Source organism: Apostichopus japonicus, chromosome 16 (genome assembly GCF_037975245.1).
Source record: "Apostichopus japonicus isolate 1M-3 chromosome 16, ASM3797524v1, whole genome shotgun sequence".
Taxonomy (NCBI): domain Eukaryota; kingdom Metazoa; phylum Echinodermata; class Holothuroidea; order Aspidochirotida; family Stichopodidae; genus Apostichopus; species Apostichopus japonicus.
In genome coordinates, this window is record NC_092576.1 from 24763544 (window position 1) to 24780317 (window position 16774).

Sequence of the window (16774 nt, forward strand, 5' to 3'; positions counted from 1 at the left end):
CATCTTATTGCTTCATTAAAGAATCTATGAATATATACTCTAGACCAGGGGTTCCCTAACTGGGGTGCATGAGCCCCCAGGGGGTGCGTGAGTCCATCCCAGGGGGGTTGGTGAGCCGTTTCTGAAAGTCAAAACCAGAGTACTTTTTGTTGAACCTTAATCTGCTATATCATATAATTTAGCAATGTACAAAAGTCGTACCTATCGACAAACACTTTTTCGCGTTCCATACGCATATATGTTGCCATAGTAGTACCGTACCGTGCATGTGATAAAAAAAACATTAGCTTCTGTCTCATTGTGTGTGATGGGTGATTGATGCGTGATACAATTCGTGATCTGATCTTGAAGTTTCCAAATAAATAATGGTTCAATATGCATGAATCATCCCTGATTTTACTTGAGAGAACAGATCAAAGTTATATACTTCAAACTTGAAACTGCTTCTGGGAAACATATTGAAATTTAAGCAGATCTAAGAGATTTGCTGCAGGTAGCACTTAATATTAAAATGTCAAGTATATATGTATTATACTCTAGTTAAATGTTAAATGTGTGTAGTACCCTGCAGTGGTTCATCATATTCTCATTTTTAGTCCCAGGCACATATTGTCTTTGCAATATATGAGTATTTTGTTATATTTGTTAAATATGAGAGCTTGTGTGATGCTTTCTCTCCTGGGACATGATGAGGTGAGGAGTAATATGAGCTGGTGAGGGTCATGGAGGGGGGCTCTGGGAGAATATTTATATTATTGCTGCTTGGCCATGTCACTATATACAGTCTCATTCAAAGTTCAAAACTATTTTTCAAACTTGATTTTTTTTTAATTGCAAAGCTTTAGTTTTGTGTTTTTCCTTCTACAGAATGCATACAAATATATGGCAGTAGGAGATTCAGTTTAATTGTTTGAATTTAACTGATCGATCAATATTTCATTTATTTGATGGATAATTTACAACTTTGCTAAATTTTATGCAGCAGAAAAATATAAAGAGTTAATATTAAATGGAATGTGTATTATGAATTATATAACTGTTCATGTAGAATGTGCAGTTGTAGGAATCTTTACACATTTAATTTGTTCATATCGTAAATATTGAATGGATAAATATACATATTTAAGCTCACCCTCCTCCTCTTGTTTTCTACAGTTGCAGATTTTTTCCATCAGTTAAGTCTTCTCCAGAGGCGATTTGCAGAGGATATGGATAACTTGGTGCTAACATTTCAAGAGAGAACCCAGACATTTGCTGATCGGTAAATATTTATCCTTTTTGGTTTCGATGAAAATTGTAACCTTATCATTGATAGTGGCGTAGGCGTGTGTGTGTGCGATTTCGACGACCAGCTTGTAAACACGATATCTGTAGAAGGGAAATTCAGACCAATTTCATATTTGGTGTGTAGAAGTAGGACATTGAGTGCAAGAAGCCTATTGTTTCTTTTGTGGGGGTTAAAGGTCATTTGGGGTCACCAGGGGCAATTGAGAAAACCTTGTAAACACGATATCTAAAGAAGGTAAGCTTGGGCAAATCACATACTTTATATGTATATGAAACACATTGAGTACAAGATGCCTGTATTTTTTGGTGGCGGTCAAAGATCATTTGGGGGTCATCAGAAACATGATATCTCAATATTGGAAGCTTGGGCAGATCTTATAACTGGTACGAAGGTGTGTAACACTGAATAAAAGAAGCCTGTTGATTTTGGTGGAGGTCAAAGGTCATTTTGGTAACAACATGGGTGGTTACAGGCTTGTAGGATATGTGTTCATATTCAAGAAGTGCCAGCCCTGAAACAGCCACATTATGGCCTACTGCTCTTCAAAACCTAAAAAAGGCTTGTTTTTGGTTCCCATTTCATGAATATTAATGAGTGGGCATGGCCTACCATAAAATCTTCAAAATGTCAACATTAAATACATGTTCCTTTTCCCTGTTCCCTGTCTCATTTTAAGAAAGTAAGGGAGGCCAAGAGAGGTTTTAGATTTACACTAAATAGAAAGAAATTTACTCTTGATTCTACCAGGATTTTATTGCCTGCAGCTTCAAGACATTGTAATGCAAATTATATGTACTGTTACAGGTTAGTATCGGTTATGATTCAAATATGGCTTAATTATATCACTAATTATAAGATTTGAGAATAATTTGAATTATCAATCTGGAATGCCAGGAAATCCATCAAATATTTCTTTTTGAGCATGTTAAAATTTAAAAAAAAACTGATTTTGATTTAAATAATGCTGATCATACTGGCCTGTTTCAGTACTAAATTATACTATTTGCTGACAATTTTCACTTGGTCTTCTTGTCATGAATTACGGAGGAAAACATTTGAATGTTACAAATCTGATAATCTTCTCATTTAAATGAGAGTGAGGCATCGTAGCTTAGTAACGAGTGTCTTTTGAATCCCTGCCAGCGCTGTACAAGTTTTTGCCTGAGGCAATTCAGCTAATAACAGGACTCCTGACAGGAATGCAATGTAATTTGATGCAGCATTTACAACTTCTTCCCTTGTGAATTTAGCTACTGAATGACAAGCTTCGAAACATGAGAAAATGGTTGAATGCAATCATTGTCAGAAGCTGACATTCTGACATTTCGTTGATAGAAGGACAGTTGGCAGAGAACGGCTTAATATTGCTAAATGAAGAAAAGAAATCAACAAGCTGTATAAAGTGTCCTTGAAGTTGCTTTATTTTTTATGATTTTTCCAAGCACTATGTATGTGTGTATGGGGTGTATGTATGTATGTATCTTAGATCCTCCTGCAAGCAGGAACTCGCGAAGAAACCATCATTGGCTTATCAAAGCTGCAAGCTGACCGAAGCCTAGTCTCTTAGATTCATATTTAACGTCCATGATTCAGAATTGTCACTTGTCCACAACTCTGTACTATCCAATCCTATTACAATAACTGTACCAATTATATCAAACTCTACTATCCAATCCCAAATTGCAATAACTCTAGTACCAATTATATCAAACTCTACTATCCATTTAAGAAGTTCAATATAATGGAAAATTATTCAATAAAGTTAAAACCAGTCTTTTTATGGACACAAGTTATATTTCAATTGGGTGAAAGGCTTTTTTTTTCTAACTACTGTAAACGTAGATGTTGGCTAGAATGTGAGAGGCCTTTTCGTACAGGAAATTAACCTGTTATGCCGAAGTGTAATGCATTCTTCATTGATTTAGTAAACAGAAGGAGAACCTCCTTGGGACATGTCAACATTTTGTTCTACTCGTATCAAGAACGGGGGTTCTCTTAGGGCCTCATTGGTCGCTAAGAATAACTCCAAGCTGAAGCACGCTACTACTCCGGAAATCGCTCAAAGCAACTTCCAAGTTTTTTTCAATTTTTTCTTACAATTTTAAGCAACTTTAGTACCAAGGTTTTTGATGATATTTATTTGTTTGTTTTTATTGAACTTTCTACAACTGTTCAAGTTTTGGTCAAATAGTAAAATTGATGATTGTACAATTGGCCCCAAGAAAATTTGTGCTGACATTAACAATGACCTTCTGTACTATGAATGATGAAGAAACTTTAATATAGTACAGTGAAGAGTGTTCTGAATAACACACAATTCAGAGTGTTCTCATATATGAACACTGAGCCTGAGTGTTCTGAATTTATAAACATTGCAGCGTTCTGTTACAAGAACACTGCTGAATGTTTTAAATCATAAACACTGCAGAATCTTCTGATACAAGAACATTGCTGAGTGACCTCCACTGAATGTTCTAAATCATAAACATTGCAGAGTGTTCAGCTGATACAAGAACATTGCTGAGTGTTCTGATGCAAGAACACTGCAGAATGTTCTGATATAACACCTCCACTGATCAATGTTCTAGATCACAAACATTGCGGAGTGTCGTTCTGATACAAGAACATTGCAGAGTGTTCTGATATAAGACCTCTACTGAATGTTCTAAATCATAAACATTGCAGAGTGTTCTGATACAAGAACACTGCTGGGTGTTCTGATTCAAGAACACTGCAGAATGTTCTGATATAACACCTCCACTGATCAATGTTCTAGATCACGGACATTGCAGAGTGTTCTGATATACTAGAACACTGCTGAGTGTTCTAAATCACAAACATTGCGGAGTGTTCTGATACTAAAACACTGCTGGGTGTTCTGAATTCAAGAACACTGCAGAATGTTTTGATATAAGACCCCCACTGAATGTGCTAAATCACAAACATTGCAGAGTGTTGTTCTGATACAAGAACACTGCAATGTTCTGATACAAGAACACTGCAGAATGTTCTGATACAAGAACACTGCTGAGTGTTCTAAATCATAAACACTGCAGATTCTTCTGATATAAGAACATTGCAGAATCTTCTGATATAACACCTATACTGATCAATGTTCTAGATCACGAACATTGCAGTGTTCTGATATGTCAAGAACACTGCTGAGTGTTCTAAATCAAAATTATTGCAGAGTGTTCTGATACATGAACACTGCTGAGTGTTCTGAACCCACAAATCTCGAAATCATCTCTAGAGGTTGTGTTTGGCATAATAGTGATTTGTTTTAGCCTCTTATGCTAATCAAGACAGACAGCATAACTGTATAGTGTGTTAAAACAGAAAGCATTAACTCAGTCTCAGGATAACATGTGTTGTTTATGCTTAATGAATTAACATAATCCTCTCCTTCCCCTCAAGGGATTTGTCAAATTATTCCTGAATAGTACTGAAATGTTAAACAATGTCCTGTGGAAATCCAGCATTACTTGGTTGTATTAGATCAGGTTATATTAATTACGCTCCGTGCATGATTAGTACACTACTGATATCAAACTCTATTTCAGCTACATTAGCTGGTATTTCTCCTCTGATTTTAGCTCTGGGCATGATTGATAAACTACTTATATAATCTATTTTTCAGCTAAATTAGCTGGTATTTCTGATTTTATCAAGCAGGCAGACAAGTTCATCTTGGAAAGGATGAAATTTTGCCATTTTCATTTCAAAGGATTGAAAGTAATTTATCAAATTGAAGATTTAATTGTAATGAATGAGGACGTCTTCTGTTGCATTCATATTCGGGTCAGTAAAAAAGAGTAATTACAACTGACAAGTCCTGTCATAGTAATCGTGATGAGAGCAGGAATTCGGTCAAGGGGGGTCAAAACGTGCACACAGGCACACAGCTAATTAATAGTAATAAGTTCAAGGATGTTTCACTAATTGACTGGCTTAGTGTTTACAGATTCATTTGTCATGCCCCTGATGTGATCCCTCGACCTAAATTAATATTAAATTTTTTTTCATATTCTGTGTAGTTTCAAATATTGCTACGAGAGCAGATCTAAATTTCACAAATGAATCGGGTTTAAAACTCAAAGATACAATGAATATTAAAGGATCACTTAAAACACACGCTGTTCTATGTAGCTTTATTGTTCTATGTAGAAATATGGTCAAGACTGATCATGAAATGAAAGAAAGAAAAACCCACTACTCTTTCAGTTTCCCAATTTGTCTCAGATGTTCGCACATTCTGTTTTCCTCATTGCATTTCCAGTTTTGCTTCTTTTTTCCCCCGTTTACATACAGAAAGCAAAACGACTCCTTTTACAAAGCTTTTTATGCAATACTAACGATATTGATGCAGTTAATTTTTTTATTTTGCAATAATAATACATTTCAAGTTTCTGCTGGGTAAATTCATGAACGGTCAAATGCACACACTGTAAAGATGATTTATTTTGATCAGTATTTTAACAAGAGAGAAGGTTGCAATAGAAGTTTAAAAACTAATTCCTCATTGTTGATTTCTTTGAATTTAACATAGACATAGAGTCTTGCAGTTGATTAAAAGGTGTTGAAAGAAAATAGTAAATAAAAAACAAAGTACTAGTGATCTTGAAAGTTATCATTGAGACTGAATGTTTTGTATAAATCTCACTTATCACTCTTGATATTTGAAAAGATATCAAGAAGCAATGTTTTGAACCTCTTAAGAATTAAATACATTCATCAGACGATCATCAAATCAATGTTTGTTTCTCATTAAGTATGTAACCCCTCTCTTTTTACCCCATAGCAACTGAAGGTCAAAGTTGAAAAATTTAGTATAGAATAATGACATACCTTTCCTGAAGGCACTCTTGAACTTTAGTGTGTTAGTAAAGCATGCAGTCAGCTGAGCCTATACCATGGTATGAATTCTACAGCAAATTAAATTATGATATTTACTCTCCTAGTTTAGTTTTCTCTGCCTCTCTTGTTCCTCTCTGGTTACCATTGTACTGGAATATTGACCATTGAGGTCATTAGATTATTTATTGCTGTTGGCATAACAGTACAGCAAACCTGGTTGTAAACTATATCAAGAAGATAACAAATTAACCTTTAATTTGAAGGGTATACGAAAGACATTTAAATGTCAATTTGTTATAATGCGACATCACGAGTCATTGTGCAACCTGCCTGTATCAAACAAATTACATTGGATCTTAGTGTTGCAATTTACAATGTGGAAGATGTCATGCATGATCCAAGTACTTATGAGTCTTGTTTCATGTTTGTTAAACATACAGTCAATTCTGTTCATAGCAGCCATTTTTTTAAAGATTTGAGGTTTTACATACAGTGAAATTGTTAATTTCAATAATGTTACAATGGTAGCAAATAATGAAGAATAAACGGTCACAATGTCAGGAAATGAGTAGTTTTAATATTCAGTGGTAATAATATTAACAGGAAATAATTAATGATCATCTTTACAGTATATATATTGTTAATAGGAAATAATTAATGATAATCTTCCATGATATTGTTAAAAGGTAATTATATACTACAGGTAATGATCGATCTTCCATTAAATTGCTAATGGGGGATTAAATTAAACTTCCATAAAGTTTGACAGGTTTGCAGCTGACAAGTTTGTCAACATGAGTATATATTGAGCACACATCAACCTCAGTGAACACTTACTTAACATGTGTACAGTAGCAGGTTTAATGGTTGACAATTTTGGTTGTTTGGAATGAATCTTTGATCAGGTATGTTTTGTTAAATATAATAATGTACAATATATGTCAGTATAATCTATCATAAGACTGGGGTATGCTGAACACAAGTGTTATATTAAGAGGTTGCAATATACTACTGCTATCAAGACTGGGGAATTGGTGAACACAAGTGTTATATTTAGAGGTTGCATATATTATCGCTATCAAGACTGGGGAATAGGTGAACACACAAGTGTTATATTAAAAAGTTGAAATATATTTTTGCTATCAAGACTGGAGAATATGTGAACACAAGTGTTATATTTAGAGGTTGCAATATATTATCGCTATCAAGACTTGGGAATAGGTGAACACAAGTTTTTATATATTTAGAGGTTGCAATATATTATCGCAATCAAGACTGGGGAATAGGTGAACACAAGTGTTATATTTAGAGGTTGCAATATATATTATCACTATAAAAACTGGGAAATAGGTGAACACAAATGTTATATTAAGAGGTCGCATATATATTATCGCTATCAAGACTGGGGAATAGGTGAACACACAAGTGTTATATTAAAAGTTGAAATATATTTTTGCTATCAAGACTGGGGAATTGGTGAACACAAGTGTTATACTTAGAGGTTGCATATATATTATCGCTATCAAGACTTGGGAATAGGTGAACACACAAGTGTTATATTAAAAGTTGAAATATATTTTTGCTATCAAGACTGGTGAATAGGTGAACACAAGTGTTATATTTAGAGGTTGCAATATATATTATTGTTATAAGGACTGGTGAATAGGTGAACACAAGTGTTATATTTAGAGGTTGCAATATATTATCACTATCAAGACAGGAGAATATGTGAACACAAGTGTTATATTTAGAGGTTGCAATATATATTATCACTATAAAAACTGGGAAATAGGTGAACACAAGTGTTATATTAAGAGGTCGCAATATATTATCGCTATCAAGACTGGGGAATAGGTGAACACACGAGTGTTATATTAAAAAGTTGAAATATATTTTTACTATCAAGACTGGTGAATAGTGTTATATCGCTGACTGGGGAATAGGTGAACACACGAGTGTTATATTAAAAAGTTGAAATATATTTTTACTATCAAGACTGGTGAATAGTGTTATATCGCTATCAAGACTGGGGAATAGGTGAACACACAAGTGTTATATTAAAAAGTTGAAATATATTTTTGCTATCAAGACTGGAGAATATGTGAACACAAGTGTTATATTTAGAGGTTGCAATATATTATCGGTATCAAGACTTGGGAATAGGTGAACACAAGTTTTTATATATTTAGAGGTTGCAATATATTATCGCAATCAAGACTGGGGAATAGGTGAACACAAGTGTTATATTTAGAGATTGCAATATATATTATCACTATAAAAACTGGGAAATAGGTGAACACAAATGTTATATTAAGAGGTCGCATATATATTATCGCTATCAAGACTGGGGAATAGGTGAACACACAAGTGTTATATTAAAAGTTGAAATATATTTTTGCTATCAAGACTGGGGAATTGGTGAACACAAGTGTTATACTTAGAGGTTGCATATATATTATCGCTATCAAGACTGGGGAATAGGTGAACACACAAGTGTTATATTAAAAGTTGAAATATATTTTTGCTATCAAGACTGGTGAATAGGTGAACACAAGTGTTATATTTAGAGGTTGCAATATATATTATTGTTATAAGGACTGGTGAATAGGTGAACACAAGTGTTATATTTAGAGGTTGCAATATATTATCACTATCAAGACAGGAGAATATGTGAACACAAGTGTTATATTTAGAGGTTGCAATATATATTATCACTATAAAAACTGGGAAATAGGTGAACACAAGTGTTATATTAAGAGGTCGCAATATATTATCGCTATCAAGACTGGGGAATAGGTGAACACACGAGTGTTATATTAAAAAGTTGAAATATATTTTTACTATCAAGACTGGTGAATAGTGTTATATCGCTATCAAGACTGGGGAATAGGTGAACACACAAGTGTTATATTAAAAGTTGAAATATATTTTTGCTATCAAGACTGGTGAATAGGTGAACACACAAGTGTTATATTTAGAGGTTGCAATATATTATTGTTATAAGGACTGGTGAATAGGTGAACACAAGTGTTATATTTAGAGGTTGCAATATATTATCACTATCAAGACTGGGGAATAGGTGAACACAAGTGTTATATTTAGAGGTTGCAATATATTATCACTATCAAACTGGCAAATGCAGGTGAACACAAGTGTTATATTAAGAGGTTGCAATATATTATCACTAGATCAAGACTGGTGAATAGGTGAACACAAGTGTTATATTTAAAGGTTGCAATATATTATCGCTATCACGCTTCATCTTCAAAACATAAGTAATCTAATCTCTTAGATATATCTTCATCACTTGATTTATCACATGGCAAAGATGTTCCCCATAAATGACTTTTTTTGTCAAAGTTAATCTTTGGGCAATCTTTAATACTCCTGTTGCCATGGTAATATATCAGACTTCAATTTTATTTCCATAGTAATCAGTTATTCTTTAAATCCAAATCTAGCACCCTGCGGGTCATTTCTGTAGGAATGCCCTGCTAACTGTTAATGGTTCGTGCGTATGAATTTATCTTGTAGAAAAAATTATATATTTATTTCGGACTGCGTTTATGCCTCTGTTGTTAAATTGTTGCCTTCTGGAAGTACGCTGCATAGTCCGCAATGCTGCCTAAGAGCATATATTGTACTCGCTTTCAATAAGTAATTACTGTGCAAACCGTTCTAAAGAAGTTGATTGCTTCTACTTGTTGCTGGGCACGCTCTGTTGAGTTTATGTTCTGATTCGATAAGATTACATGATCAAACATATATTTCATCTAAGTAAACAGGATCACTTTTCATTCAAAGAAGAGATTTGAATTGGAAGTGATGATTCTGATGATCGTTGCACATGTGGTAATTGCAATAACAGTAGGCTGCATTGATATATATGGCTGACAGTCACTCTAGGAAGACATGTTACTCTATGGTCATTCAAACTACAATGCTGATGGGTACTAAGAAGAGAAATGATCAGCCTAGAGGAATGTTTTCCTGTCTTCATGGTTGATAATGTTGTAAAATGTCATCTTGGCTTTAGCAATGTTAAGGATGAGTTAAGTCTCTGTTCCTCCAGCTGCACATATATATCCCACAAATAAAGTTAATCAATTTAAAGCTATGAGGCCCAAATAATTTATTTTAAAATAGTTATTAAACCTGAATGGTTGGAATGTTAGATGGCCTTTGGTGATCTGGGTATAGATATGAGCACTCATGATGGAAACCTCCCAAAAAAACCAACCTCGGTTCTGAATTAATGCCACAGGCCCAAACAGGCTTCACAATGTTAACCATAGTGAAGAGGAATGTACAGGAAAAGAGTTTAAAAATATGAAGAAATAAAAGCTTAGCCAATGATTACAGAGATTGTAGGAACACGCACGAGATGCAAGAATGAGAAGTGCTTATATTAGATAAAATCCATTGTCTGGCTGGCTTACTCAATTCCGTGTGACATTAAAAAATCATTGGCAACTCATGTTCTTTTTCAGTGATAATGGTTCCCATGGAAACAGTTCAATTCCAAATCCACAGGTGAGAAGTGCTGGAAGCTAGCGTTTGATAATTTTTAAAGTGCTGCGACCGTTTTAGCAAGGCTAGCAACTATCGCAGAGTCGGTCGTTTATTTATGCCTGTTAAAATAGCAGATACAGAGACATGGCTTCGTTAGTACACACGTGTATCATGCTATGGTCTTTATTATAAGACCAATTAGTCCATAATTGTTAACGGTATTAGTTGATTGCACACAGTACAAGTTGAGTGTTCTGGTAGGTCTGCCAAATGTATGACTATAGTAGTTGATTGCTGTACGTATAGTATATATACATGTATATCCTTGTAAAATAAATTATAGGAATTAGAAACATTTATACAAAACTTGTGTAATCTACATATAATTTACATACATACTTAAATACATTAAACAGTCTAAGATGAAACTAGAGATATTGTTGGAACTGTAATTTTATCCATAAATAGAAGAAAATCTACTTTAGGGAGAGATTATGATAAAGAAATATGGAGTATGCAGCTTATAATGTCAACTTATTTCTTCTTTGTATAAAAAAATATCTAAATATCTGGAATGTTTAATATTATAAGGTGAAATTCAACATGAACACTTCATTTCAATGCCAATTTATTGTTTAGTAATTAATAACAATTATTTCATATCTTTTTGGAATATTTTTTATTCAAACTAATTTTAGGTCATGTGACCACTCAAGTGTTTTATTTTCCTGTTGATTTCCAATCATGGTAAACCTGTTGTTTTTTTGACAATTTATCTTTTTAAATATTATTTTTTACTTTTATTCGATAGACTAGCCTCGAGTGTTTAAAGCAGCAGTGCCTCAAAAATTTGTAAGATTGAAACCTACCGATTCCTGTTTGTGAATATTTTTAATTGTAAGTCACGAATCACAATGAAGGATTAAAAACAGGCACAACGTTGTATGCATGTATGTATTTTAGATCCTCCTGCAAGCAGGAACTTGCGAAGAAGCCATCATTGGCTTATCAAAGCCGCAAGCTGGCCGAAGTCAGTCTCTCACATTCATATTTAACGTCCATGATTATGAATTGTCAATTGTCAACAACTCTGTAACTGGACGATATACATTAATCGGAAGCAGGTCACTTCGCCCAACAACCATTTCGCCCAACCAGCCTGGTCATTTCGCCCAACCTTACCATTTCGCCCAACCAGAACTAGTGAAATAGAAACGGTGATATTATTCCACACCGATTCCCTTTGTTTGTATAATAATATAACTTCCATTGTATGCGTAACCGCCTAAAGTAGTGTAATCCTCCCATTATACCCGAAATAACTGCTTAGACTCCGATCGATATCGAGCGGACCTCACTTTATTTACCTACCACGAAGTAACAATTATAACCCCAAATCAATCAAATTGAACTAGTGAAATAGAAAAAGTAATATAATTCTGACTGAAAATTAGTGAAAAAAAGGTTGGGCGAAATGACCAGGCTGGTTGAGCGAAATGACCAGGCTGGTTGGGAGAAATGGCAGTTGGGCGAAATGGTTGTTGAGCGAAGTGACCAGAAAGCCATTAATCTTGGAGTGACTCGAACTCGGGACCTTATGATTGGAAGGCACCGGCTTTAACCAATGAGCTACCTCTCCGCATTAAGTTTGATGTGTTGTATAACTATGAATTACACATTCATTTTTGTTTGGGGGGAGGGGGGTTTACCACATTTAATGTATGAGAAATGTCCCTTTAATCTCATGAATGCAAGTGACTGGAACACTTTAATTTACTGAGCTACTCACTATATTCTTATCCTGACACTACCATGTACTTCCGATTCTACTAGTCGTGAAGTTATAACACCCTATTCCTCAAACCTAGCAATACAAAACTCAATAGCAAAATGATCTCCTCGTAGAACCAGTTATAAGGTATTAAAACTCTGTCAAGGGCAATGACAATAAATGTCATGCAAGGGTGCCCAGTCGTTCATATAGAGAACATGTTTTGGTTCATTTGTTACGACTAATTATAAAACAACGGTCTGACCTAGAGTACGTCTGCGCCAAGAGCCAACATCATTTTAGCCTTGAAGAAGAAGCGTTCCACAGATATTATGATATATTTTTAAGTAAGGCTGAATAGCTATTGGAATATTACAAACACTCAAATATTTCTTTTGTCTTGAACTATGACAATTAGACTATAAAATATCGCTTAAAGTCATCCTCATATCTTTCGGCCTTCATTTCCATGTAGTAATTTTTCATTCTTGGTCTCAATATTTTGTTTAATGAATGTTCGGCTAGTATGCAATGACTATGCAGACAGATTGGCTAAAGTTTGTTGAAGTTTGTTTGGCTGAGAGATCTGTGGTTGTGTGTAAATGCACTTGATTATATGACAAACTTGGTAAGTACTCAAGCCTAGCTAATTTACTGAACCACCAGTCTACTTTCAACGTCGGTCGGGACAGCCATGTGTGACGATCTTCATGGCGTTGGTGCTTTCTTAATTAAAACCCAAAATTGTGTTAAAGTTCGAGGAGTGTTTAGCTCTCAAGGAGTTTAAGCTCAGTGGTTAATGCCAGTGCCTTTCAATCATAAGGTCCCCGGTTCGAGTCACTCCCAGACTAATGTATGTTGTCCAGTTACAGAGTTGTTGACAAGTAACAATTCATAATTATGGACCTTAAATATGATTGTAAGAGACTGACTTCGGTCGGCTTGTGGCTTTGATAAGCCAATGAGGCTTCTTCGCGAGTTCCTGCTTGCAGGAGGATCTAAAATACATACATACATACAAGTTGTTACATCCTGCCAGTAAAAAATAACAAATCATGATTGGAAATGTAGGTTTACCTGTACTCATAATATTTAATTTACTAAATTTTTGCAACAGGAACAATGGAGTATTAAAGATATAAAGATTAAAGCTTCAAAAAAGGTACTGAAAAAAATAGTAGAAAAATTTATGGGACACAGCATGCTCTGTTCAAGGTGCTAATGCTGAGCAGTTTATCGATTATTATCACATCTAGACCTCTTAATTGGTTTAATTAATCAGATGCGTCAAGGAAATTGACGACTGGAGACGGATCTACAAACCAAGAGGGCAGCGTTACCATGCAGCTCATGTATACCAACTGATAGCAATATATTTACTGTAGTGAAATGTACAGTAGCTGAAGATAGCATGTAATAAGAAGCAGTAATAATAATACCGTGAGAAGTCCAAGAGTAATAAAAAAGCCATCATTAATTACCTAGATGCATGATATGGTTCCCTACTGTTTCTATGATGAACAGATGGCAAACATTGATAATGTTTGCTCAAGATGCGGTGACATCTTGCTGGGCAGCATGTTGTGTAATTTCGAAAGGGGAGATGTTCACAATACTCGATACTTTGTGAATAATACATTGTGAGCTCAAAAGCTGAGTATTTTAATAAGTCAGTAGTGAAGTTTGTTGTACATACATATATATGAGATGATGAGTGCAATGATTTAGAGATAAAGCAAACCACAAATGGAACGAGATCAGATTATGTTCAATATTATAGAAACTTTGCTGCTTTAGGACTGGAGGTTTTTTTACACCTTGCATGTATTATTAAAGCTTCTTAACACAGTCTTTAACGTTTCGCATGTTGTGAGTGTTCTTTGTATAACACGTGTCCATTCAAAACATATCTTTATACATCTGTGAGTAGAACTAATATGTTGGTTGATTGTACCCTGGTTGAGTATTCAGCAGCCATTGTATAATAATTTAGAAACCTATTGTATGTTCAATGAATACTGTTTCCATGGTAACTCCATAGAAGTATTACCCTCATCAGACTGTCTAAAGAACAAACTGTTAGACAAATTCAAGATAATGTAGCTATAACCAGAGGTTTCCAAAAAAGCAAAGTGTAGGTGATGAAAACTGAGAGATGATTCAGAACTCGATCACACAATGTTCACTGCATGAACATGAACGAGAGAAGTTAGAAAGGTACAAGATACATTTACAGGATGACAAAGTGAACAGCACTGATCAATCTAGTCATCACTCTAGTAGTCACTCTAGTAGTCACTCTAGTAGTCACACTAATGGTCACTCTAGTAGTCACTCTAATGGTCACTCTAGTAGTCACTCCAATGGTCACTCTAAATGGCCACTCTAAGTGGTCATTCTATAATCACTCTAGTAGTCACTCTTGTAGTCACTCTTGTCATTACTCTAGTAGTTACTCCAATGGTCACTCTAAATGGTCATTCTATAATCATTCTAGTAGTCACTCTTGTAGTCACTCTTGTCATTACTCTAGTAGTTACTCCAATGGTCACTCTAAATGGTCATTCTATAATCACTCTAGTAGTCACTCCAATGGTCACTCTAAATGGTCACTCTAAATGGTCACTCTAAATGGTCAATCCAAATGGTCATTCTATAATCACTCTAGTAGTCACTCTAAATGGTCACTCTAAATGGTCATTCTATAATGACTCTAGTAGTCACTCTTGGCCTGTCACTCTTGTCATTATTCTAGTAGTCACTCCAATGGTCACTCTAAATGGTCACTCTAAGTGGTCATTCTATCATCACTCTAGTAGTCACTCTAATGGTCACTCTAAATGGTCATTCTAAATGGTCACTTTAAATGGTCACTCTAGTAGTCACTATAGTATCACTAATGGTCACTCTGATAGTCACTCTAGTAGTCACTATAGTATCACTAATGGTCACTCTAATAGTCACTCTAGTAGTCACTCTAGTCATCACTCTAGTCATCACTCCAGTAGTCACTCTAGTCATCACTCTAGTCATCACTCTAGTCATCACTCTAGTCATCACTCCAGTAGTCACTCTAGTCATCACTCTAGTCATCACTCTAGTCATCACTCTAGTCATCACTCCAGTAGTCACTCTAGTCATCACTCTAGTCATCACTCTAGTCATCACTCTAGTCATCACTCCAGTAGTCACTCTAGTAGTTACTCTTGTCATCACTCTATTATTCACTTTAGTAGTCATCACTCTAGTCATCACTCTAGTAGTCACTCTAGTCATCACTCTGGTTGTCACTCTAGTCATCACTCTAGTCATCCCTATATTAGTCACCCTAGTCATCACTCTAGTATTCACTATTGTCAACACTCTAGTCATCCCTATAGAAGTCATCACTCTAGTATTCACTCTAATAATCACCCTAGTAGTCACTCTAGTCATCACTATAGTAGTCACTCTTATCATCACTCTAGAGTCAGTCTTGTCATCACTCTAGTAGTCACTTTTATGTTCACTCTAGTAGTCACTCTAGTAGTCACTCTAATGGTCACTATAGTCAACCTACTGTATGGTTACTAATCCTCAAGAGTCTGTGCTTGTCCAAGTTTGAAATTACTTAAGAGAATTACATTATGTCAAATTAAATCTATTTATTATTACCTGCATGCAATATTTCAATAGCTGTACAAGTAACTTCTTTTCAGTAAGACTAACTCAATTACATACTTTCTGTCAAATGCTGGTGCTTGAATCAGGGTTAGGGTTCATGCATGCATATGGATGAATTGTCAGCAAATTGAGCTTAAATTATTATCTCAGCACTGTGAGTATTCAGTGAGTCACTACTGTACTGGTAACTAAATATCGAGAGCAACAACCCTTATTTATAGGTGAGTGTCCACAGAAGATTGATAATGGATGATTGGATACAACAATTAACATAATAAAAAACACTAATTCAATATATTATCAGTTATTGCTTATTAAGTTATTCATGAATGAGGATGGACTGCATAGTTTATGACCTAGAACAGAACAGAAGACAGATATAGGTAAGACTTTTGGTGGCTTAAAATGGCAAAACAACAAAATAATTATGACTATTATAAAATTGTGCTAGATTCCATTCCTGGATGGTCTATTTGTGATGTATACAAAACATTGCTCATAAAATTGGTAGAGTTTTACAAAATAATGGATGAAACTTAACAATTTGAAGGGTCTATAAAACAGCTCCTATCCTCAACAGCTTTGAAAGGGAATTTAAGACTTACCCTGTCCTCAAGAGCATGTTCTTGGCTCTAAACGCCACTGAACAGTGTTTGACTTTGGATATTAGGTGCTCTTCGATT

General features: G+C 34.9%; 1 protein-coding gene across 4 annotated transcripts in view; it reads left to right on the forward strand.

Annotated features, from left to right (window-relative positions):
• LOC139983090 (uncharacterized) overlaps positions 1-16774 on the forward strand; it is a 115362-nt gene that overhangs the window by 40550 nt on the left and 58038 nt on the right. For all 4 annotated transcript variants that reach the window (XM_071996436.1, XM_071996437.1, XM_071996438.1 and 1 more), the window contains exon 2: positions 1156-1261. In XM_071996436.1, the coding sequence (XP_071852537.1) occupies positions 1156-1261 (106 nt within the window). The remainder of the gene's footprint in view (positions 1-1155; positions 1262-16774) is intronic.